This window comes from Ceratotherium simum, chromosome 12, assembly GCF_057802395.1.
Source record: "Ceratotherium simum simum isolate JZ-2026a chromosome 12, ASM5780239v1, whole genome shotgun sequence".
In the NCBI taxonomy this organism is placed as follows: domain Eukaryota; kingdom Metazoa; phylum Chordata; class Mammalia; order Perissodactyla; family Rhinocerotidae; genus Ceratotherium; species Ceratotherium simum.
Genome location: NC_141911.1, coordinates 11,675,987 through 11,700,906, shown reverse-complemented (window position 1 = coordinate 11,700,906; position 24,920 = coordinate 11,675,987). Strand labels below are relative to the sequence as shown.

Sequence of the window (24,920 nt, the reverse complement as noted above, 5' to 3'; positions counted from 1 at the left end):
CTACAACATGGATAAACCTGGAGGACATTATGCTAAGTGAAATAATCCAGACACAAAAAGACAACTACTGTATGATTCCACTTATATGAGGTAACTAGAGTAGTCAAATTCAGAGACAGAAAGGAGAATGGTGACTGCCAGGGACTAGGGAGAGGGAGGAAAGGATACAGAGTTTCAGTGGAGAAAGACGAAAAAGTTCTGGAGAAGGATGGTGGTGATGGTTGCACAACAATGTGGATGCACTTAATGCCACTGAATTGTACACTTAAAAATAGTCAAAATGGTCAATTTTACGTTGTGTATATTTTACCACAGTTAAAAAAAACATGCATAAAGGGAAGTAAAAGCCTTTTAGTTCTAAATTTGAATTGGAAGTATTGGTATCAACATATGATGTATTTTATCTTATCTTTGGGTGGGGTGGGGGAAGTATTTCCTAACTCTCTATATTGAATGACTAATCCAATAGCAAAAAGCACAACTAGCAGAGCTGGCTCTAAGAGTAGTATCCAAATACCATTTCTCACTGAAAGGAGCTAGAGCCAAATCCACGTCTGGGAGGAGAAAATGCATAAGAAGAGCTTGGAACACTTTGTTGTATGAAAAGCAGGAAAGGCTCAAACTAAGATTTTGTCAAAAGAATTCAGGCCAATTTGAACAAGTTCCCACTGGCAAAGATGGGACAATCTGAGCATCAGTTAGGATAATAACTACATGGATTAAAACACATCATATATGTTTAAATCTATGAGTTCTTAATGATACTTTAAAAATTCATTTCATTGGTAATCTTTGAAGGATGCTAGGGAACTAATTCATTATTTTGAACATTGAAAAGTAAAGTGAAAGAAGCAAGCATTTATCCTGCATTTCCTATACAAACTGTATCTCAGGGTAACCAAACATTTGATAAACTGTTTTTTTTTTTATTGTTACAGATGTATTCCAGCTAAAAAATGAAGAAGAGATGAGAGCATTAGAACGTCGTCATTTAAAACCCAAATGAAACAATGGATCTAGGCAATGACCATCAATGGCTGCTGAATGTGGCTGCTGAATGTGATCACGCCTATTTCTCTAACCACTGATTTACATGAAAAACAGGGGACAGAGGAACATGCCCCCTCACATGTCCCCCTAAATGTCATGAAGGGAATGCAATCAACAAAATCTAGGCTGTGGGAAACTCTACAGGAAAAGCCTAGTTTCTTTAGCAAAGATATTGCGAGAAAAAGAAAGGGTGAGAGGGGAACCTATAGATTAAAAGAAAGTTAAGAGATATCAACAGAGAATCTTATTTAGATCCTGAGTTAAACAAACTACAAAGAAAATTAGACACGTGGGGAATTCGAACACTGATTGGATATTTAATGATATTAACAAGGGATACTTAATTTGTATCAGAGCCATACTGGCACTGGGACTATATTTTTTTTTAAGTGTCCTTGTATCTTTTAGACATCCATACAGAAGTATTTATAGATGAAATGATAAGTCGTCTGGAATTTCCTTCAAAGTAACATAGTATGAGGGGAAGGAGGGATATAGATGAAATACAGCTGGTCATGAGTTCATATTTGTCGAAGCTGGGAGATAAATAGTTACTCTTTACTTTTGCAACATGTTTGAAATTTAACATATTAAAAAACTTGTGTAAAAGACAAGAATTGAACTTAAAATCTTCATCTTCACCTCTAAGCCTCCTGGGAGGTAGGTGCTCTGGCTATTCCATCCTATGGGGGCTAGTGATGCACACTGCAATTATCTATCTTCCTATTCAAGGCCACTCCTGGCACCTACCTCACCTTTAGAGACTGTGCAAGAAGAGGGTGGGGTTAGATTAACGATGCCCCTTTTCCTTCCCAGGGCAAGGATCTGGCTTGGGAACTAGAATGGACCTGGATTTCTGCCCCTTCTTTCCACCTCAGCCTGGACACAAACCACACGGCCACACATGCAGTGCCCTACTGCTAAATCATGTACACAGAACTCCTCCAAAATATCCCGTAGCCTGTCACTTCATTTCATTCAGAGTTCTTTCTCTAATTGGGAATCCGTGCAGAAATGCAAAGGGAATGCAGTCATCGCCTTGCAAGAGTGAGGCAGAAACAAAACAAAACTAAAAGCCACTATTTTTATCCTTTCTACACCATAACCAAAGTGATATATCCAAAATGCCACTCGAATCCTGCCACTCCACTGCTCCACTTTCAAGTCTTGTCTCACCGAGGCCAAGTCCAAACTCTTTAGATGCCTCTGCTTGCTTTCCAGTCTCATGTCCTCCCCCCTACACTGCAGAATAGCCAGACTCAAGAGATGTCCTCAGCTTGTAATGTCCTTCTCCCAACGCAGCAAATTCCTAACCAGCATTTAGGAATTCCTTCCCCAGGAAGCCTGGTCTGAACTTCTGATGACAAGGCTAGTTTAAGTATTCTAAGCGCTCCTGTGGAACCCAGATTTACCCCACTATAGCTCTCCATATACCATCTCAGACTGCACATCCACTTTTTATCTCCCCTACTAGACTGTAAACCACTGGGATGCAGAGACCATCTTGTTCATTTCTGATCTCCAGAGCCTAGCAAGTGCCCAGCTCACAGCAAGCAGGCAAAAACATTTGTTGGCTGGTTGACTTATGACGCAAGTGATGTGTCTGGTACTGGTGTCTGTAACGGAGCTCTACCCTCTAAGGATCTTCAGGGCCTCCTAGAACTGCAGACATTGAATGAGTTTAGTAACAACAGAAAAGCAGAACCAACGGAAAAATAAACTGAGACCAACAACAAAATGAAGTCACATAACTCATGGTTTCCCAAAGTTGTTTTTACACTTTAGTAGTTAAGTATTTTATTATGTATAAGAAATAAAATTAGCCCATCAAATCCAAGATTTCACAGATACTCTTGCTTAAAATGAGGCAGGTAGCCATGGAAACCTACTTTACACAGACTGCATGGCTCAAGTTTGATGCCCAAGGAAGCTCATGAAGGTCATGTGTTAGTATGGTAGTTTTGGTACAAGGAAAGACAAAGCCAACATGAACAGTTACCACGGGGGATGCCATAAGACCCTGGATTTTAAATATCTCAAAGGGCCCTGGAGTAGCCCTTCTCACCATTTCTGTGCCTGGCCTGACTTCTTTTTTTTTTTTTTTCAACTTTAATTTTATTTATTTATTTTTTCCCCCAAAGCCCCAGTTGATAGTTGTATGTCATAGCTGCACATCCTTCTAGTTGCTGTATGTGGGATGCGGCCTCAGCATGGCCAGAGAGGTGGTGTGTCGGTGTGCGCCCGGATCCGAACCCTGGCCGCCAGCAGCGGAGCGCAAGCACTTAACCTCTAAGCCATGGGGCAGGCCCTGGCCTGACTTCTTAACCTTACAAATGCAGATACTCAAGCTAAGAGAGGCAGAGTAAGTTGTCCAAAGTCACACAGCAGGAAAATGAGAGCACAGGACAGCATCCTAGGGACCCTCAGTGTCAGACTGATGTGTTTCCACCTCATTGATCTCCCCTTCTAAAAAGTGAGTTGAAAGCTGCTGCTCACATTTCGCAACAAACCAGAGCCTCACAAATCAACACATCCTACAACTGGTCACCTCACTTCAAAAGGAAACCATTTAAAACTTATAAATATCATCTAGCAAACTGACTATACATAATATACTATAAGATTGAAAAACTATGTTTTTACACACAACTCTCCCATTTGATTGGCTATTTATTATTGGTAGTTCTTTCAGTCAATTTCCCATTTTTGCTCTATTTAAGGGAGCTGTCTTCAGGAGCCAGTCTGGATCACTAATCTTATAAGAACTTTCTTCAATGCTGAAATAACTAAACAGTAACTATTATGACTGTTTAAATATATCGATATACACATGCCTGTATATATATGGTAACTAAAAAGTCAAGGATTAATGCCTAACGGTGGTTATCTTTGGATGGTAAGATTACCAGCTATTTGTGCATTGGTTTATATGAGTTTTTCATTTTTCCTTATTAAACATACATGGAGTTTAATACAAGAAGGATAATTAAGTTTTAGGGATACTATTTGGAAAAAAAAAATACCATTTGTTTTTCTGAAGCCATCTTTGACCTGGAAAACATTTTCTTTTTTCAAACAAGCAGTATTTTCCTATTAAGTGTACACTCCATGAGAACCACATTCTTTATTTAGGGTCAAGTTAAGTTCTCTCTATATGCTAGGGAAAGGTTTTATTTGTTGTTTGTTTTCCCCCCACCCCCACCTACTCAATTTCGAGGGGTAACTGGCATTATTGCCTCTCTTTGCCTGGTTTGATTTATGATCTTGGAAGTCAGGTCATTCTTTGCTAAGTCCAAGAGAGAAAGAAAAAAAAGGTTTCCCCACCTAATACCTGATAAAATATCAGAAAAGGTCATTGCAGACCTTGACAGAAACACATACAATTTCAACTCAATCTGATAAAACAACAACTAGAAAACTGTTATCAGAAGAAAATGTAACTTGCCATTTCCCAGCTCAATTGACTGAACTTTTTTTATCTGAAATGACAGACATCATAAGATAGGAAAAGCTGTAGATAAGAAACCAAATTGAGTTGTCTTGAATCAGATCCGATTGTCTGCCCCTGGTTCAAACTCCCACACCTGCTCTGAATGGGTCAATGAGAGTCTCTTGGCATGGTAGCTGAGGGGTTTGGAAACATTGCAAAAGTGGTGAACTTTGAGACTTTAGCGTTTATTCTGCGATTATAATTAACCTGCTCACCAGTTGCTATCGATCAATTCTGAATGGAGGTGATAAAGTTTGACTGGATTTCTAGAAGTAGAAATGGAGATTTAAACTGGGAAGAAAAAAGGAAGATTAAAAAAGTAATTTAAGGACCAAATTCAATTTTAAGAAGCAAAAATTAATCTGTGATTGGGGAATCCCAAAGCCTATGGCTTGATAATCCTCAAAACTTCCCACTAAATTCTGGTGGTACCTCCTTGATTTCTCATCCTCCAAAATAAAGTCTATCTGTGACTATTCAACATAGAGTGCAAGACAGCCTCACATTGCACTTGCAGAGGCTTTTCAATGACTTGAACATGTGGAATGGCTTACCTGTCTGGATTATATTCCTGCTTTGGGGGAAAAAGGATATTTAAAGACATGAAGTCAATTTTGGGGCTCCTGCAAGATGCTGAAGGCCATAAAACCAAATTCGCTTCATTCAGATAAGAGGCTTGAATATCCTGGCTCAATTTTGATTACAGAGCAGCAATAGATAAAACCCTAGGCCCCCTGCCAGAAATGAAAAAGCTTCCACTGATGGCTTCTGTGTTCAGCTCAGACCAATTCCATGGGGCTCTTCCTGCCTGGGGTTTTATTCATTATCTTGATCCATGCCCCTATTCTCATCTTTATTAAAAACATAATTACTGTGCTTTTCTCCTCTCCTTTCTCTGCTCCTATCACAAAAACATTTGAATCTTCAGAGAAAAGGGAATACAGAGAAGATGGTTCTAGTTTTCCTTTAGGAAAGGGATTTTTGAGAGAGCCATATGATTTTGCTCTTCTTATGCAGCCAACAGTCCCCCCAGAATAAGGAGAATCCTCTAGTTTGAAGGGTCTGAATTCTGGGAAATCTCTCTTTAATGCTCTGCACACCAGAATCAAGAGGCTGAAAAAGAAGTTTGTGCAAGGCAGAGATTCCTAACATTGCACTCCCCAACTGCAAGTTCTGCAGTATCAGAATGAGATGGAAGGTTACTCGGGGAGACACTGCACCTGGAGAGACACTGGTGGGAAGAAGGAAAACACAGAAGAGAAACTACACTGGCGAGAGGGAGCAGGTAGACAGCTAAGTAATAGAAAATCCTAAAGGGTAAGTCCTTCAACTGCCATGCACCTACTAGTTCTGAAAGGTAAGTGCCCTCATCTCAAACTTGGCAAATGCAAAGTGTGGTAAATGCAGGGAAAGCATGGTCCTGGAAGTTGGACTTACCTGAGTTCTAAGCCATAGCTGTTGCTTACTACCAGTGGGAAGCTGGGCAAATAAATCTTTCTGAGCATCGGTTTCCTCTCCTGCAAAATGGAGATTGTAATATCTACATCTCAAGAAGGACTTAGAAGTCTCTCTCACCTGACAACTTCCTCAGGGGTCAGCCCTTGATAAAGGATCCAACTTACTATATATAAATTGCATATATATAGTGCAAGACACGGGCATATACATATCGCGAGATATAGGCTGCTATTCCTAAAAGGTTGTTAGCTAGTTTCCAAACATTAATGTACCCAAACTTGTAAATTTATTTTGTATAAATTAAAACAGAGATCAGAGGTGAGAGGTTATTCCTATTAAAATCCAACTCATATTACCTTCACTACCTTCTGTAGAAGGAGACAAAGAAGTAGCCCTACAGACGGCCAATAAAACATTTAAATAATCCTTCATGGAGCGTGTTACATGAGACCATGTCATGGACCACTGAGATGCGGTCAATATAACAGAGTGATACCCAGTCCCAATCCACAATCACCTGCACCTTATTCAGGATGTGCAGGCCAAAGAAGTCATGAGCAGACAAATACTTTCAGATGTCAAAAAGGCCCCTTCCAGTTCTTAAAGCAGCAGCATCCCTGGGCCTACAACAATTGCCCTTTTCTAGAGCAAGGCAACAGAAAAACCAGCAGTCCTTCCTCTTTTTTATGCAAACAGAAGCAGCAACATTTGCAACAGGGTCCAGCTCTAAATTCAGTACAACTCAACTGTCTTAAAAGGACAGGCTGAAAAAAAATTGGTTAAAAGACTTACCTTGCCCTGGAGGAAGGTAATTTGTTTTTCTAACACAATCCCATAGGTTAGCGGTTTTCCCACTCTGGCCTCAATATAACCTGAGGAATGGTCACCTGTATCTTTACCCAGGAGGGGATCTTAGGAAGCCATGTCAGTATGGAGGTGAGGCATCTGACAATTGCTGACTGAGATCTGCTATGAGTAGATAGTATTGAGAGTAGAATAAGGGTTTTTTTGTCCTCTCAGTAAAGCAATCTCCTGTTGGATAGGCAAAAAGCAAAAGCCAAATTCAATAAGCAATAATTTATGTTTTAAAGTACTTTTCCTGGGCCAGTCCAGTGGCAAAGTGGTTAAGTTTGGCGTGCTCTGCTTCAGCAGCCTGAGGTTCACAGGTTCAGATCCCAGGCATGGACCTACACCACTCATCAAGCCATGCTGTGGCAGCATCCCACATACAAAATAGAGGAAGATAGGCAAAGATGTTAGCCAAGGGCCACTCTTCCTCAAGTAAAAAGAGGAAGATTGGCAACAGGTGTTATCTCAGGGCCAATCATCCTTGCAAAAAAAAAAAGTACTTTTCCTGTGCATCCATAAACTCTAAATATAGAACTCTGTTTAAAAAAAAAAAAGGGAGACAGACTTTCAGGAAGTTAATTCGTAAATACTGTATGTCTCTTTAAAAACAACTGGCTTAATATGTTTTTTTAAAGTTGGTAATATATTCATATGGTTCAAAATTGAAAAGCTTCCATCTGCACACCCACGTTCCCAGCAGCATTATTCATTTGTCAAGAGGTGGAAACAACTCAAGTGTCTGTGATGGGTAAATGGATAAACAAAATGTGGCATATACATACAGTGGAATGTTAATCAGCTTTAAAAAGGAAGGAAATCATCACATGCTCCAACATGGATGAACCTTGAGGACATTATGCTAAGTGAAACAAGCCAGTCACAGAAAGATGAACACTGTATGATTCCATTTATATGAGGTATCTAAAGTAGTCAAATTCATAGAGACAGAAAGAAGAATGGTGGTTACCAGGGGCTAAGGGCAGGAGGAAACGGGCAGTTGTTATTTAATGGATATTGAGTTTCAGTTTTGCGAGACAAAATAGTTCTGAAAATTTGTTTCACAACAATGTGAATATACTTAACAGAATTGTACACTTAAAAATGGTTAAGATGGTAAAAAACAAAATAAAACTTAACTTTAACCTCCCTGTATTTTAAATGTATTTTCTTCTTCTTTAATAGATTAACAAAGAAGCACAGAAATGACTATTAAAAATGGTTAAGACGGTTAAAAAATTCAAAAGGTTCCAAGGCATATACAGTGAAAGTCCTTTTCCCACCCTATCCCACCTACCTACCCAGTTATCCTCCCCATGGGCAATCAATGTTACCAATTCCTTGTGAATATTTCCAGAGATAAATTATCTTCAAATGCATATATATTTTTTCTTCTCTTTTTTTTACACAAATATCATGCTACACACACATCCTGCACTTATAAACATCTTGGAGAAGACTCCATACCATTACATAATGAACTTCCTCACTTTTTATGCCCACATGATATCCTATTGTTTGCATGTACCATATATATACAAACATCCCCTAATAAGAAACAGTTAGGTTACTTCCAATGTTTGTTATTACGAATAGCGCCGCAACTAATACGTGCAGGTATATTTGTAGAATAAATTCCTAGAAGTTAAATTTCTGGGTCAAGGGTATCTACTTCACAATTTGTCAGATATCACCAAGAGCTCTCCATAAAGGTTGTACCAATTTACACTCCCACCCACAGGTATCAGAGTTCCTGTTTCCCCACACCTCAGAGTATGTTTGTTTTCTTAGCTCATTTAAGTAAAAAAAAAGAAAAAAGGGAGGGATACAGAAGAAAGTTTTATCTTAAAACTGTCTCCTGTGCATCATTCCACCTTTAGCGCTTAGAATGTGCCTAGCAAATGTGGCCTGACCTTTTGATGGGACACAATTGGGCAGGTGACAGCTCTCACTAGAAGAAGTGACACACCTCTGGCCACCCCCCCACACCTTGCCCATTTAATTGGTTTTCAACCTAGCACCACAGACCAGCCCCAACTCTGACTGACCCATTCAGGGTGGTAACCGGAAAGTTAAACAACGTTGGTTTTGTCAAAGACTGACAAATCATTCTCTAGCCAAACAAGCTACTTTGGAGTTGATCTCACAAAGTTCCCTATAGAAATGACTGGCTCTGAAAGCATCTGGCTTAATTGATAAGCAGTCCCCAAAAGATCCAGAGAACACTCCAGAGTTTTCCACCCACCTAACAAACTCTTAGAACACAGGAAATGAAGCAAAGTTTCTAAAGAAACCATTTGGGTAACACTGAGTGATGTATACGTAATTTATTGTGTTATTTTTTTAATCGACCCTTGAAGTGATTCAAAATTTCTGAGATCCTTTGAAAATATAATTGCTTGTTTCTCTATTGCACAAAAGAACTGTTATTCCATAATAAAATACATTTTTATAGCTTTTGCAGTAACATCTACCAGGATGTTATTTCCTTCAAGGCATATTTACATATAATTTCCATTGTCGCCTTTTCAGCCTTAAGTATTTATAAGCATTAATGGCTACAAAAATCAACTTTATTGTGGAGTAACGTACATACAATACAATACTCCCATTTTAATAGTATATTTCCATGAGTTTTGACAAACTGATATGCCTGTGTAACCACCATGATTGGTTCTTTAAAAGGAGACAGCTACGTTATCCTGCAATAGCTATTTCATATGCACACCAACATGGACCCTAGCCCTTGAAATGCAAGAATTCCCTGCACAGCTCCACTGGCAGATGGCAATGTAGTCTCTCCTTAAGTGCTTTCCATGTCCAGGGGTTTATTAGTGAGACAAGCCATATTCCATGTTCTATTTCAACAACTACAATCATGTGTGAGAAAGTATTCTTCTCAAACCTAATAGCTGCTCACCTGGAGCAACACAAAGTTAAAAGACCACAGACTTTTGCCTTTTAGATATTTGTGCACAGTTACTCTCTCCCTCTCTCATCCACCCTGTGACTTCTCCAACATAAACAGCTTCAGCGGTTTCCCAAGAACCCTCTCCCTCTCTGCTCACTCTTCCCTGAGGCTCTCCACTTGGCCTCTGAAGCAGCCATTGTGTGTGGTTTGACCTGGGCAGAGGACTGCAGCAACTCCTTTCTCCATCTCTACCCAAATATTTGCTAAGTGCCCAGCATGGGCCAGGCACTTATATATGAGTAAGATTCTGTACCTGCCCTCAGTAAGGTCACATAATTCCATTAATGCAGCCTAATTAACAATTTCAACAGTTGTTTCAGGGTCATGACTCATATTGAACTTGGAATGAATTAAAGTTCACATATATTGCAGTCAAGGCAGAATAATTCCTTCCAACCTAAGTACAAGGCTTTACAGAGGCCCCTGTTAGCTTTTATTACTTTGATTTTTGCCTTATTCCAATAACCAACATAAGACCTCTGGCAAGACATTAATTATTGTTAAACATTAAGGCAGTTAATATTTTGTAGAAAAATAAAGGTGCTCTCTTATTTCTCCTCATTGAAATTAAAAACAGTTTCTGAGTGATGGGTGAGTTAGTCTGTGTGGTTTTACCTACAGTGATAAATATATTGTTTAAACAAAAGCCAAGCTGTGCTGTATTATTTCACAGTACTACCCACTGTGACAGTAAATGAGAGCATAACTTTTCTTTTTCTTTTTCTAAAATTACAGGTGCTTTTCTTGGCAAATTCCTACTCACCCTTCAAGACCAAATGCAGATCACATCAGTTAGGTGAAGACTTCCCTGTTAGCCAGAGGGAAGACCCATCTCTGTCTTTCCTTTGTCTCAGCTCATTACTCTAGCACGCTGCTGGCTCACTTATCCATTTTCATGACTGTTTAGGGTCACCAACTATCCCCATTTCTTGGGAACTGTCCTAGGTTTAGCAATAAAAATCCTAAGTCCTGGGAAACCCCTCAGTCCTGAGCAAATCAGAGAAACCGTTCACTGTACATGACAGTGACTGTTGAATAAAATAGCCATCATTTACGAGAGGTCTAAGCCAACTACTTCACACACATTACCATATTTTTCTAATTGAAGACAACACTAAAAGTAGCTACAATTATCCCATTTTACAGAAAAAGAGAGGAGACTGAGAGAGGTAAGGAGCTTGCCCAAGATCAGAGGCGCCTGGAATTGAACCTAGGTTGGCCTGAGTCATACCACAGTACACTGTATGGCCATCTTACGGCCCGGTGGCAACTCTGCACAGCAAGCTCCGGATAAATATCATGGAATCAGCAATCACGTCATCCTTCTATCACTCAGTGTTGGCTAGGGCTAATATGCCCGTGCTGGTCCTCCATACAGCTACCAGGCATTTACAGGAAGGTCCATGTGATGGGAGGAATATAAAAAGCATACTTACATGCACTGCTTTTAACTTAACTTGCTTTTACGTAAGTGCCACCCGAGAACATGCTGACAATGTGAATGCCAATAAATTGAACATGTCTCATGTTCCCTCACAAAGATAACATGGAACCTATCATGACTTGACTGTTTAACACACTTGACTGTGTGCAGAAGAGAAAATCCAACTGCTAGGCCAGACCCACGGGCTGTCTTCAGGTGGGACTTTCTGAACTGGTGGGAGACAGCTCAGAGTACCTGAAAGAGAGGCCACACTTCTTGGCAAGGAGGTGCTCCTTGGAGGTCAGCTTGCCCTTTGCTGACACTGGAATTTGAGAACTATTACTTCAGCACCCTCCTGCCATGGTATGAGTTACATTTTAGGATCTAAATACTCAGTGTGCACACAGTATCTTTTTTTTTTTTTTTACATTGTTGTAGTTGTAACTCTGATGACCAAAAAGTATCCTCCATCTTTGAATTTTGAACTTCTCTTTTTTTCCCTAACCAAACACCAAATTCTCAACTCCATGATTACAGGGGTTAGGAAGCAACCTTCGCACCCCAAGTCAAAAGAACTGGAACTATGGGGACCATTCCTCCCTATTTTAAATCAGAAGTTCTAGAGAGAGTTCTAGAGAGAACTCAAGAGAGTTTTAAGAATGCAGGGCCAAAGCGCCCCACCCTGCAACCCGCCCCCCTCGAGCGGCCATTGTATGGAGATGCCACACGCACGCTATCTCGCGCAGGTCCTCCCAAAGGCTCCGGAGCCGGTTGCCCCTCCTCCCCTGGAGGGTGTCGTCTGGCTCCCCCGTGACGGGGAGAAGGAGACTAGGAGCCACAGACCCAGCCCCGGCGCCACTTCCACGGTTAATCAGTTTACCTGGGATGTGTATTTGGCTGGACCCCCCTGGGGACCTTCCCTGGCCACCCAGGGTCAGAGGATAATTTAAAAGCTCTTCAAAGCCCGGACCCTTCTCGAAGCCAGCCCAAGACTGGAAACCTGGGAGGGGCAGGTTTTACTCTTCAAAGTGAGAACAAATGCGAAAGGATTTAGCACTTAGTAGGTAGTCAATAAATGTTAACTTTGTTTCTCAGGTCTGAGCTTCCCCTCCCCCACAAAAGCCATCTCCATACAAACCCGATCCCGTCCCTTCATGAAATTCCACAAGACCAGAGATCGTTTGCTTTTTGAACTAGCGGTTGCCGCTTCCCTTTCTCGCCCAGCCCAGGGCTCCAAGGCTCTTTCTCAGACTTCACTTTGTTCGTCTGTAAATCGGGGGAGGGGGGGCATACCTTTGCCGTCCTTCCCAGGTCTGACATCCAGAGGAAATATTAAATTGTGCCCATCACGATTGGTATTTCTAACCCCAGCCCTCCGGAAAAGAAGAGGCTCAAACACGTGGATGCCACAGCAAAGTCTCCATTAAGTCCGGCTTTATAAAGAAGCCCCTCTGGGCTTTCTGTGTTCGGGGACACTGACCAGGGGCGCGCTTTCAACGCACCCCTGGGCACATCTGCCCTGGCAGACCAGCACAATGCAACAACACGCTCTGGCCCCGAGGCACCCACAAAGTGCCCGCCCCAGTTCAACCCATCGCTACTGCTCCGGTCCCTCCTTTGTCCCTGGTGTGAAATCTCCGACAGAAAAATCATCTGCCACCCCGCGGGCTCCTCCAACTGGGCCGCCAAATGGCACAGAAGATCTTGGGCCCAAGCCAAAGTAATCAGTTCCCTGCGGAGGGCTCAGAGGGAGGGATGGGAGGAAATGGGAGCAGAAACGCAGCGGCTGCCAGCGCTGTCCACCAAGGGCTTCCGGGGCTGCTCCTCCGGCTCTCCAGTGAGCCCGTCGGCCTCCCGCAGTCATCCACAGATGCGCGCTGCCCGGGCGCACAGCGGGCCCGGGCAGACCCGGTGTCTGGGGCTGCGCGAAGAACGCACCCAGACCCCGCCACCCTCCAGGCTTCTCTCTCCTTCAGAAAAGGATGGAGGACAGGCTCGACCTCACTTAACAATCTGGCCTCCTTGGGGCTGTGACCTTCACCGCCACCATCACCCAGAGCCACCAGCTTGTCTTCCAGTTTGCCTTCCTTGGAAACTCACGCATACCCCCCCCCACACACACATATACTTGTGAAAAATTAAATGCCCCAAACAGGGCTTAGGACAGCTTCTGTTCCGGTCCCCAACCGGCCCCGGTACTTGCGCTCCGTACTCACCGAGATTGGGGTGTCGGGCGGCGGGGTTGGCCCGGCCGGGCAGGCTGTGGAGGACCGGGCTGTCGAAGGGACCGGCGGAGGCGGCGGCGGCCGCGGCCCAGGACGCGCCCACGTCGGCCATATAGGCTGGGTAGGGGCTGGAGTAGGAGCCCGCGAAGCCGGCCCGCCCGTACTGCTCGCGGCCGGTGAGGCCCGTGCCCGCCGCCCCGCCGCCAGTGCTGTAGGCCGCGGCTTCCCGGGCTGCGGCGGCGGCGGCGGCAGCTGCCAGGGACCCGGTGGTTCCCGGGAAGGAGAAGCGCGGCGACACGGGCGGCGGGGTGTAGGCGGCTCCCTCGGCTCCCGCCTGGCTCCAGCCCGGGCTGCCCTGCTGGGTCCCGGGCCCGGCGCCCGGCGGAGCCGCCCCGGAGCTGCCGCCCGAGGTGGCTCCGGCCGCGGCGCCCCCGCCTCCGCCCTGGAGGTAAGAGAGGCCCAGCACCGAGGAGGGCACCCGCGGCGTGGGCACGTAGACCGGCGAGGACGCCGCGCCCGCGCTGTGCATGAAGGCGCCGGGGCCGCCCGCCTCGTAGGCCCCCGGAGGGGGGCCGTGGTTGGCGGCCATGGCCAGGCTCTGGTACATCGCCCCTGCGAGCTCTCGGCTTCTGAGTCCTCTCGCTCACGCGCAGGTTAAGGAGCAAAGCGGGAAGAGAAAATAATAACAATAACAATAATGATGTACAGATGAGAGACTGTCACAAAAACGAAGATCAAAAATCAAAGGTAAAAAAACAAATCCCTCAAAAATATATACGTATTAAATCCAGCATTGAGCAAAAGACTCTAGGCTCTTGTGGACTCAGGAAAATCCCAAATTGAATTTTCGGTTGTTCCCAGAGGTGGTGGAGGAGGAGCCGAATCCACCCCAGGGCCTGGAGGTCCCGAGCGCCTACGGGTGGTGCCTGGGCGCGCGCGGGTGTGGGGCGCGGGCCTTTGGGTGTCGTAGGGGCCGTCGCTGCGCACGGTCTTCAGGACAAGCGCGGCCTCGGGCGCAGGGTGCGGTAGGCTGGCTCCAATGCCCAAGGCCCGGCTGGCTCCTTTCCTCCTCGCTGCAGCCGCAGTCCTAAAGGAGGAACGACAAAACGGGAGAGGGGTTCATCCGGAGCTTTCAGAGCCCACTTTCCCTACGCTTGGTTTCTCCCGCACGGCAAACGGAAGCGCCACTCTCGGGGCCCAGCTTTGGAGGCCACGCGGTTCCACGGGAGGCTGCGGTCTTTGTTTTGCCGAGGCCGTGGGGTCTGGGGCCTGGCTGCCCCGGGGAAGCCTTACGGAGGGGCGCATAGAAACGTGGGGCTTCCCGGTTACTGAAAATGTAATTATTGATTGTGACCTAGGTCAACTTTTTTGTATTGCTTGTCAGGAAGGACTTTAATTTTACCTTATTTTTAAAGCGTATTCTTGTCACAGTATTTCATAAGTCCATGGGTTTCGGGTTTCCGCGTAGTGCCTGGGACTCAAGAAATCTCGCTCATCTCATCTGTTCCCCCAACTATCCCCAAGCGTTCCCGTCCATGAAAGAACTTTAGATTGCCCATGGAAGACAACGATAAACTTTATAAAAACCAGCAACTTAACACATTTTTTGTTTGTAATCTTTTTTTTTTAACTAGAGGTAGAGTTTAAATGTTTATAAATGAGCACTGTCTGCTAAATCTCAGTGAAAAGAATTGTGAAATCTCTTAACCATACACTATACCATGTAGATGTCAAATCAGACGAGATACACGTTTCTTGTAAATAGTTATATTTTAGAGATTTTGCAGATTGGATATTAAGACCAGAAAAGTGAGAGGAATGTACCAGGTCACTTTATAGAACTACTCACTGGACATTCCAAGTCATTGAATGGGTCTGTCATTTAGAATTACTGGCCCACTCATGTGTGGAATCAACACCAATGAGACTGCTTGGAGAAAAGATCAGTTTGTAGGACTTGATTATATCCTTGTATCCTGTTTTGATTTTATCAGGCAATTTTTCTGATAGAATAAGTGCTCCACGTTCTGAAGCACCTGCTCTGTTGCAGGTCCTTTTCTCCACAACTCCACTAAGTGGAAGTGTCTCTTCTCATTTTATAAGAGGGAACTGAAGCACTGCAAAGTTTTGAAACGTATCTAAGATCAAAGTACAATTAAAGAGGGTGGGGGATGGGGTGTGCAGAGCTTCAGGGTTTGAGCTGTCCACCACACCCCCTCTTTTCTCCTTAAGAAGCAGCAGCTACTCCTAATAGTGGTTTCTTTTTCACTGCAATACTAGAGACTTACAAAGGTATTAACTGAACTACCTACTGAATCCAGGCTCTGCCACTTACTCAATGAATGACTTCAGACACATTACTTAACCTCTCTGTGCCTCAGTTTCCTCACTTGCAAAAATGCAAATATTAAAGGTATCCAGCAGAATCATTGTGAGGATTATAAATTAATATATGTAAAGCACTTAGAGTATTATAAAACTCATAACAGGCACAAAGTAAGGTTTATATAATTGTTGCCTATTATTATTATCACCGATTTCTAAGAAACTGCCTCAGATGCAATATGTACTATAATAAATGGTCATCTTTATTATTGTAAAAAATTCTGGAAATGGATCTTTAATACACACTATTTAGTGCTTTTAACCATTTTTGCAACATCACTAAAATAATAATAATAATGGAATTAATAGCAAGGTATTTATAGTCACATGTTAACTCCCAAATGGTTTATTATGTGCTTTCAAAACGATACAATAAATTATTGGTTTGGTGGATATTTCCTTCCAGTAAGAAGTTTGGTCAGAGGGTGGATATAAAAAATTTGACCTGAGATCACCAACTTTCCCCTCTGAAAATGAAGGCAAAACATTAATACCTTATAGGAATCTCTGGGCTTCAATAAGTAAATATGTAGGCTTACCTTAATAAAATATTCAGTATTTAATTTTTAAATCAAATAGTTGACCTATTTCATGGTATTTCCTGTAATACTCAACTTCTGCAGTTCTAAAACATAATGTCATTAGTTTTTTTCTCACATAACTGCAGGAAAGGAAGATTTATAATTTTGAAATACAACTTCCAATATACATACAGATGCTAATTTACAAGCTTCCAAATGTAAAACGCTAAAAATGCCACAAATCTAACACTTTATTACATTCTCTGCCTTTTAAACTGCTGATACATTACATCGGAGTTGGATTACTGAACAATAGAAGGTGGAGAAAAAGTCCCTCTGTACCTTTCTGGAAAGACAAGAAATCAACCATTCCCTTAAAACGACTCTTGCTTGTTTCTGTAATTGAGCCTGGGTCCAGGCGTCCGCGGAGGAGGAGCTCCCGAGAATGGCAGAAGAGGTCTGGCCTCGCCGAGGGGGCCCAGGTCTGAGCCCCCGTTTTCCCTCTCCTCTTGATCTCTCATCCCAGTTCACCCCAAATTCACAGGCCAGACAGGAAATGCTTTCTTCCTTCGTGATTTAGCCCACAGCCCTTTTCCGATCTTTTTCTGAGAGCAGGAGGATCGAGAGCGCCCTAATGTTCGCGTCCATTTACAGGTCACTCCGGCTCTTTCGCTCAGCTCGCTCCTTTGCTCTAGGCCTGCTGCGCAGAAAACTGTCACACGCTAGCCGGCGACAATGAAGCTGGCCGCTGCTGGGGACGTGGAGACACAGACGGGTGGGGGGCATCACCCTGTCACCCCAGTGAAACCTTTCTCCCTTTAAAAGCCTGAAACCTGCTCTCGGCTGCCCGTTCCTATTCTGAGAAACAGGAAATGCTTCCCCAACCTTCCCCGCAGCGCCAGCCGCGCTGCCCCGACTCCCACCGGCCATGGGTCCCTCGCCTCCCTCCTCCCCCAGCCGAAAAGCCCCTCGCTCCCTCAATCTGGCGGCAGTTCACCACCTGGGCATCCTCCGCTCCCCTGGGTGACCCCCTAGCCCAAAGCCAAGCGACATAATATCGTGGATCCGGGCAGCTAACCGTGGCCAGCGGAGGGACGTCACTGGTCTCCGCCCGGGTTCCGGCCCTCAGCTAGTTTCACCCAGAAGCAGTGTGAGCAGGTGAGGGTGTGAGCTTCGTGAGGGGCGTTTAGCTTCCTGGACCCCAGTCAGGAAGGCGAGGAGGCCGACCAGAAGGCATAAAAAGTTCGGGCGCTCAGCAGCCGTTCCCGACTTCGGAGCGCCTCCCTGGGGCCCGAGGCCCAGTTGCGCTGCCTCTCACCGCCACTCGGCGTCTCCGGAGTCGCCGACGGGAGACACTCCCCCGTCTGAGCCGCTCAGAGTGCGGCCTGTCCCGGGTCAGTTGGCCAGGGCGATTTCGCACGGCCATTGTCACCACCCAGGCCCTGGCCTGCGAGGTGCAAACAAGGGCTGGAGAATCTGCATGCGGGACGGGTGGGAAATGGGGGGGCATTAAAAACGTTCAAGTTCACACAAAAAGAAGCCAAAAGCACTTCGAATATCCCTCTCCGCTTTCCCCCCAAATCTTACTTTGATTTAAACAAGCTGCTAAGCCAAAGTTAAAAGTAGAGAAGGCTTTGGCCAATTTGGGGGAGGGGGAGTGACCAATATCTCCTTTCCACCTACTAGTTACCTCTTTACTCCCAAGCAAACAAGCGCAGAGGAGCTCTGAGTTCGCGGGTGGCGGGAAAAAGCAAGGAGAGGGTAGAAAACAGCCGTACCTGCCGGGGCTCGAGCTTCCTGGAGGGCCGGCGCGCGCTCCCCTCGGCGCCCCGGGAGCTTCGGCGGCGGCGAAGCCTCTCGCGGCCACTGTGCCGGGCGCCTCCAAGTCCCCCAACTCGCGGCGCGGGTCCCCTCGCCCCTGAGCTCTAGCTCGCCGGCGCTGACTGGCCCGTGGGAGTCACGTGCAAGGGCGGGGGGCGGGGGTGCGCCGCAGCCGCTGCACCTCAGCTGGGCGCCGGGCTGCGGGGCTGTTCAAAAAACTCCCCCCAGCAGGCAAAGTCCAGGCGCAGGGATCGCCTAGGAAAACGCCAAAAGTGCTACCGCCCGGGCGCGGGGCTTCACCCACCACCTTGCCTGAGGTCGATTCGGTTTGCAATTTTGCCCAGGGTCAGCTTTTTAATGAGCCTCCTCTCTCCCACCTCCTCCCACCTCCTTCCTCCACCCCCCGCCTCCTGGTGTTCCGGGTCCTGCAGCGGCCTAGGACTCGGTGGGCGAGGGGCGGGGCTAATAGAGGAAGGTGACCTCTTGGGCGCGATCCCCGATCGGGTGTGGGGCACTGGGTCACCAGGGGTGCCTGGCTGGCTGCAGGTCTTGGGGCGGTAGTGGCTAGTGGGGATCTTGCTAGCCCCGCACTCCGGTTAGGTGGAAGATACCACTGGGACTGGCTCCCTGAAATCTGAGAGCGGAGACCGAAGCCTCCCTTTCGCCTTCCCAGCAGCCGGGGGAGTCCGCAAGGCGCCGGCTCTAGCCCTCAATTTTACGTATTTATGCAAAACGAGCAGCCCTTCCTGGAGACGCTTTCCATCTCCTGCGGCGTCCTGCCTTCAGATCTTTCCGTTTTCTCTGCAGCCTGCAGCGCCGCTACACCAATCCAAGGGACGTAGCGGGGGCTTGGGGAGCTCGGCAGTCCAGCGGAGCTTCTCGGCCGGCCAAGAGGGCTCTTCCAGCGGCCTCAGCCCCCTCCCTAGAGCGGGGGCAGGGAGGGTGGCAGGCCTGAGTTTGGACTCGGCGTCAGTGGCTAGAGGCCCCAGCGCAGCGGGGCTGCGAGCCGGAGAGTCCCTCTGACAGGTCTAAAGGTTAATAGAGCAATCACAGGGCCCTATTACCGCGTAAAAATAACCCATCGATTACCGCAGCCTTCAGCCCCAGATAACAGCTGGCCGGTGGCTCTCACGCTTTCGGTTAATTTTTTCCCCCCTAAGGCTGCGTTTCTCTCCCTAGCGCACGTTTCTCATACCAGATTAGAAGGGTCGGGAAGGGGCCGGGATACCACCCTGCCCGAATCCTGTGCGGCTCCGAATGAAGGGTAGAGACGACACCCGCTTCCGCAGCTGGTAATCGGTTGTGGATTCCCGGCCTGCGCGAGGGCAACCCAGGCGCTGAGGATGAGGCTAGGACTCGGGGCTGATTGGAAGGAAACCCCCCAAAGGGATCGTGGCCAACTCGTGGGGATTCTCAGGAAAATCCCGGAGGAAGGACTGAGCGCGGCTGCGCGGGGAATTTTCTTCCCTGAGCTTAAAGGTGCGGAGGTCCAGAGGGGCCGAGCAGAGAAGAGAAAACTGAGGCGCCCTGCCGGGCGGCGGACGGTCTGCGCGCAGGCTGGGCTCACCGACGCCGCCCTCCAGGCTGCTGCTCGCCTGGGTCCCTTCGCGCAGGAAGCTGAGGGCGGCTTGCTTAGGATCCCTTCTCCAGCTTCCCCCAACTCCTCGCCAGCGCCTCTGCCGAATTCGGCGGGGCAGATCCCAGGGCTGGGAACTTAAGAGGGAGTGGGTCCTGGAGATTCTGGAAGCCGCAGCTGGGGAAAGGCGGTTTAGCGAGGACGCTTCAACCGGTGCACTTTCAGACGCAGCCAAGAAGGGTACACGACCTCAGGCCTGTTTGAAACGGGTCCTCATCCCCATTGGGGTGCAGCGAGAGAGGCACGAAGCCAAAAGCCTGCGTCAGGGGCCTACGAGGGCTTTTTGGAGAGTTCAAAGTCTGGGCTTGGACGAGTGAGAAGCTGCTCCGGCCTCTCTCTTCTGCGTGGGGATTTGTGGCTCAAGCGATGCCCGAGGTCTCATAACTGCCTCCCGCGCGCGACCCTCAGAAGGCGAAAAGGGCTGAGCCTGGGGAGCGGGCAGTGGATTTTCTTAGCAACAAGCCATGGGCTTGGGGCTTAGCCTCCTGTGGAGCGGCCATCTAAGCGTCCTTACCAAAGTCAAGGACACAGGCCGCTCCCTCGCGGGCTTCTTCCAGGAGAGTGGGGTGGGCCGCGGCGCGAGAGCGTGTGTGCGAAGGTTCGCATTAGCTGGGCGACCTACGGCGAGCCTCGCCCCACTCCTCCCCGCTCCGCCAGCCTCCCGGAACTTCAGTCTCCTCCTCTGTACAGTGCTGGGGGCAATAACAGGCCCTGCTCTGTGTGGCTGTTCTGAGACCCTGATGGAAGAGCCTGCTTTTTCTAAGCGCTTGCTTGCGAGGAGCCCCGGATTCACAGTGGGGCCGCTGCTGGCCAGGCCCCTGACAGAGCCCGTCTATCCACGCCCCCCACTGGCACTCTCTTGGTTGGCCGAAGCCTGGGAGCCCGTGAAAGAGTCGTTGCTTCTAGAAAGGCGCCTGGGACAGAGAAATTTATGTCTGTTTCTCGTGGCTTTTTTCTCTGGGCCCAGAGCCCCAACTTTCTCCCCAAAGGGCTCAGCTCAAAGACGGTCCCGAGGGTGGTTGGCTAGCGGCCTGCTCTTATGGGGTGTTTCATTTTCCCTCGCTCCCTCCCTCCTTCCTTCGCTCGCCCCCTCCCTCCCTTGGGCGAGACAGGAGCCGCCAGGGCCGCCGCGTTGCCAGGAGCGGGGAGCATTTCAAGGCCTCGCTGGCCCGCCGGCTGGAGGAGGTTTATCGGCTGCCGCTAGGTTCCCAGGCTTCTCCCTCGCTCAGGAGGCCGCTGGGAAGGGGTGGGGGGGTCCTCTGAGGTTCGGACTCTTGGCTATTTTTAAGATGTCCCTGGGCTGGCCTGGGATGGTGGCCCAACCCCACTCACGTCCTCTTTCCGCTTTTCTTTCCCATAGTCTACGGGGAAAATTTAAAACTGTGAAAGTCTTCGACCTCTTTTTACTAAGGGCCTGGGTCTAATGAATAGACAAGTGAGATTCTAGGCAAGGAAGAATTACTTAGATGTACTGTACGTTAAAAAAAAAATCTCTCCAGGACAAGAATAAGTTGCGTTTCCTTGCTCCATTAAGGCCTCTGGGACTTGAGCCGGTCCATACCCTAGTAGAGAGGCAATTGTAGGCTGGACATGATGTACAGAAAAATCTGAACTCTAGTTCCCCCGCAAAATAGTTAATAAACAGCGGATGGTGGAATTCACAGGGACACTAGCTAGGGTCTCCTCGCCCGGGGTTCCCCGGATTTCCTAGCGGCACCCGAGAAGGTTGCTTTAAGCCCAGCGCAGTGCTGGGTGCCACGATCTCAATTTCCGGCCCATGAGTCGTTGGACGCCCTGCGGATATCAGCCTCCGCGGCCGCCGTACCCCCAAACCAACGACGCCTGAAAAAATACGGGACCCCCAAAGTCTTATAATCGGGAACAAGAAGCCCCCAGAGAGAGAGAACCAGAGAGGGGACTACAGGAGTCATCCCTCGTCCTGTATAACGAATTCCTCCGAGATGTAGACGCTTCTCTGCGGACTTGTGCTCAAGGGCTCCAGGACAGACACGCAAAGTGACCCGCGCCGAACGTAAGCCGGCTCCTGGCCCCACACAGCCCGCGAATTCCCTGCCGGGCCTGGGCACGATACCTCCTCCCCTCTGCAACACTCGGTCCTCACTGCATGGTCCGCCCTGCCCCTGCGCAATCCCCCGCGCGTGGAGCGCGGAGAACCGAGGTGCGGAGGAGGGCCGGTCCCCGCCAATGGAAAAATGGAGAATGAATTAAGCTGCAAGGCTACGTAGACCATCTTCCCCTCCTTGGACACCGGGAATTCTTTGTGGGGGACGTGGGGTGGGGGGAAAGATAGAGACCCCTGCCCCCTCCCAGCGGGAACCGAGCTCCGCACCCCAGGAAGCAGTCATCAGCCTCCTCCCGGCAGATGTGAGGAGAAAAGGCAGCAACGCTTTTTAATTCTCTGTCTTGCTTTTAAAATACTATTCGGTGTTGCAAAGTGAAGCCACGCTCTCACTCACAGACCTCTGCAAACGCTTCCTGGTGCTTCCGGCCCTAAGGATCAGAGTTTTCGGCACACCCCGTCATGTTTGATGGTCATTTCCAGATTACAGAACACTCTTGAATTCCGTTTTTCTCGAGGAAACAACAACATCGCCGCGCTCGAGGGAGGGAGAGATGTTACCACGCTCACGCAAACGGGACCTTGGAGAGCTAGAGCGGTTAAGACGCTTGTCCGAGGCGGCGAAGCCGGTGCGCTCGGCAATAGGTCTCGAATCTAGATTCCTGCGTCTCAGTTCTTTTTTCCATTCTTTTTAATATCGAGTTTCTATAATGAAACCACTTTTTTAATCCCTCATTTTGCTTTTCAGATATTTCTAAATTTCCTTTAATGAGTACGTCTGATATTTAAAAATTAAAATCAGTTTAAAATAAAACGGTTCATGTCTCATAATGTAAGAGCCCGCGGGAAGGGAAAGAAAGTGAAAAGTTTTCATTTTCATTAAGTTCGGGAAGGATGCCAGAGGCTTTCTGAAGGGGAGGGCGCTGCGCAGGTCCTGGGGCCGCGGAGGCCAGAACTGAAACCCGGTCCGGCGCCCGCAAGTCCCGGCACTGTCGCCAGCGGGTCGGCGAGCTCCGAGCGCCCGGCTGCTGCGGCCACACTGACGCCGTCGCTATGCCCCTCTTCCCCCTCCCAGCCTGGGTCCCTGTCCCCCTCCTCATCCAAGGACTTCAAGAAAACAGCAGCAAGCGGGAGCTTCCGGCACCCACTGCCCAGTCTGCGCCGAGACCTGTTCGTGGCCTGCAGACTCTGAGCTGTCGCGGCGCGGCCCTTCTCTTGGGGGACTGAAGCTGCCACCTCCGGGTGGGCCCCAATTCTTTCACTTGTGGGTCCTCCCTCCCTCCTCCCCTGTCAGGGACTTTGGAAGTGGCAGCGCGAGGGGCACCCAGTGCAGAGCAAGAGCATGATAAATGTTTTTGGGATACATAAAATGTTAATTTGCTTTATTCATGGGCACTACGGTCCCTGGAGTTAATAAATCCGTTACCTGTGGTTGGTTACACATGCCCCCTTCCCACACACACTCCAGAGGGTAAGCTCTAGGAGGGTTAGCATCGACCATGGCTGGCACATGGTAGATGCCCAATTAATGTTTGTTGAATGACTAAAATTACAAGTGGGATTGCTAACAGCCTCTCTCAGGTTGCTGGGAATTGGAGAATGGAACACTCCTCTCCAAAGGGAATGTGTCCCCTGGCACATAGTAGGTGCCCAAAGTTGCCACCATTTCTCAGAGTATGATGCTGAGGCCCAAGCCAGACACAGAGTGGCACAGGCTGGCTCGCTGGGGAGCCTATCAAGCTCCCTCCCAAATCTAGGCTGCCCCTCAGCAACCCTGGGCATCTCTGGACCCTGGGGTCTGCAGGAAGAAGGGATTTCCAGGCGCGCAGTCAGGATTTGGGGAGTCGAGTTCAGGTAGGAAGCCGGGTTAGGCGCTAAGGCGGCAGCAATTCGCCAGAGAGGCCGCGGGTCTCCTTGAGAGGAAGACGGACAAAGGACCCAGGTGCACCCTTTCCGAGGCGCACAAGGCCCAGACCCATAAATCCTGGAAAGATGGAGGGACCCAGTCAGACACTAGAACAGAGAAAAAATGAGGGGGTGATGGAGAGAGACAGTAAAAAGAGAAAAAGGGGAGAGACAGAGGAAGACAGAGAAAAGACTGGGGAGCAACGGAGAGTGAGACAGGCCTGAGGAAGCCCGAGAGGGATGGGATTCATTCATTCGGCATTCACTCATTCATTCTATATTTATTGAGCACCTACTCTGTGCCAGGAAATTTCACGGTGCTGGGATTCAGCACAAAACAAAATAAAGAAAAATTCTGCCTCTGGGAGCTTACATTTTACAAGAAGAAGAGGGACAATAAATCAGTCAAATATAGAGAGTGTTAAATGGTGAAGTGTTATGGAAAGAACAGAGCAGGGAATGGACAGGCAGAAAGAGCAGAGACGAAAAGAGACAGAGTCCAGAGAAAAGAGAGAGAGGAAGATGGGAAAGAGAAACAGACCCAGAGAAAGAGGGCGACATAGGAGTCACGAGACCTGGCGACAGAAATAGAGAGTTCCAGACCCCCAGGGAGAGGAGAAAGCAAGCGAGAGAAATGGGAATGAAAGGGCCGGTGCTGGATCGGAGCAGAGGGGGCCAGAACGGGACGAGGTCAACCCGGAGTCTAGGGCTCCCTCCGACCCCCGCCCCGCTCCCGAGGAGGGCAGTGGTGGTGATGGGGACACCAGAGGCTGGAGCGCTGCCAGTCGCCAGGCCCTGACACGCATATCGGAGGACTTGGGGGGCCACCAGAGACATGCTGTTCCCAGCGCCAGCCCGGGCCGTTTCCGCACAGGCCGCCCCCTCCCCCGCCGGCCCCGCACCCTTCCCCTGGCCACCGAGCCCGAGGTGACCCGGAGTTGGAGAAGACGCCCAGGCAGGCGCCGCGACCTGGCGCGGCGGAGCGAGAGACAGGAAAGTGTCAAGGAAGCGCAAAGCCCAAGTGCGAAAACAGCGGCTGGGGGGCAGGGGGGTGGTGGCCGGGGGTGATGGCGGCTGGAGGGCTTGTGATCCTTCCTGCCGGTGAAGAC

At 48.3% G+C, this 24,920-nt stretch overlaps 1 protein-coding gene across 5 annotated transcripts in view; it reads right to left on the bottom strand.

The window, feature by feature from the left end:
• Positions 1-24,920, bottom strand: part of GATA4 (GATA binding protein 4) — a 79,595-nt gene that overhangs the window by 35,380 nt on the left and 19,295 nt on the right. The window contains exons 1-2 of one of the 5 annotated variants that reach the window (XM_087437404.1): positions 18,148-18,531; positions 13,455-14,550 (exon numbers count right to left, since the gene is read on the bottom strand). In XM_087437404.1, the coding sequence (XP_087293530.1) occupies positions 13,455-14,070 (616 nt within the window). In that variant the 5' untranslated portion in view covers positions 14,071-14,550; positions 18,148-18,531. Of the gene's footprint in view, positions 1-13,454; positions 14,551-17,447; positions 18,092-18,147; positions 18,532-24,920 lie in introns of those variants that run through there. The other 4 variants (XM_087437400.1, XM_087437403.1, XM_087437402.1 and 1 more) reach the window with 4 other exon arrangements.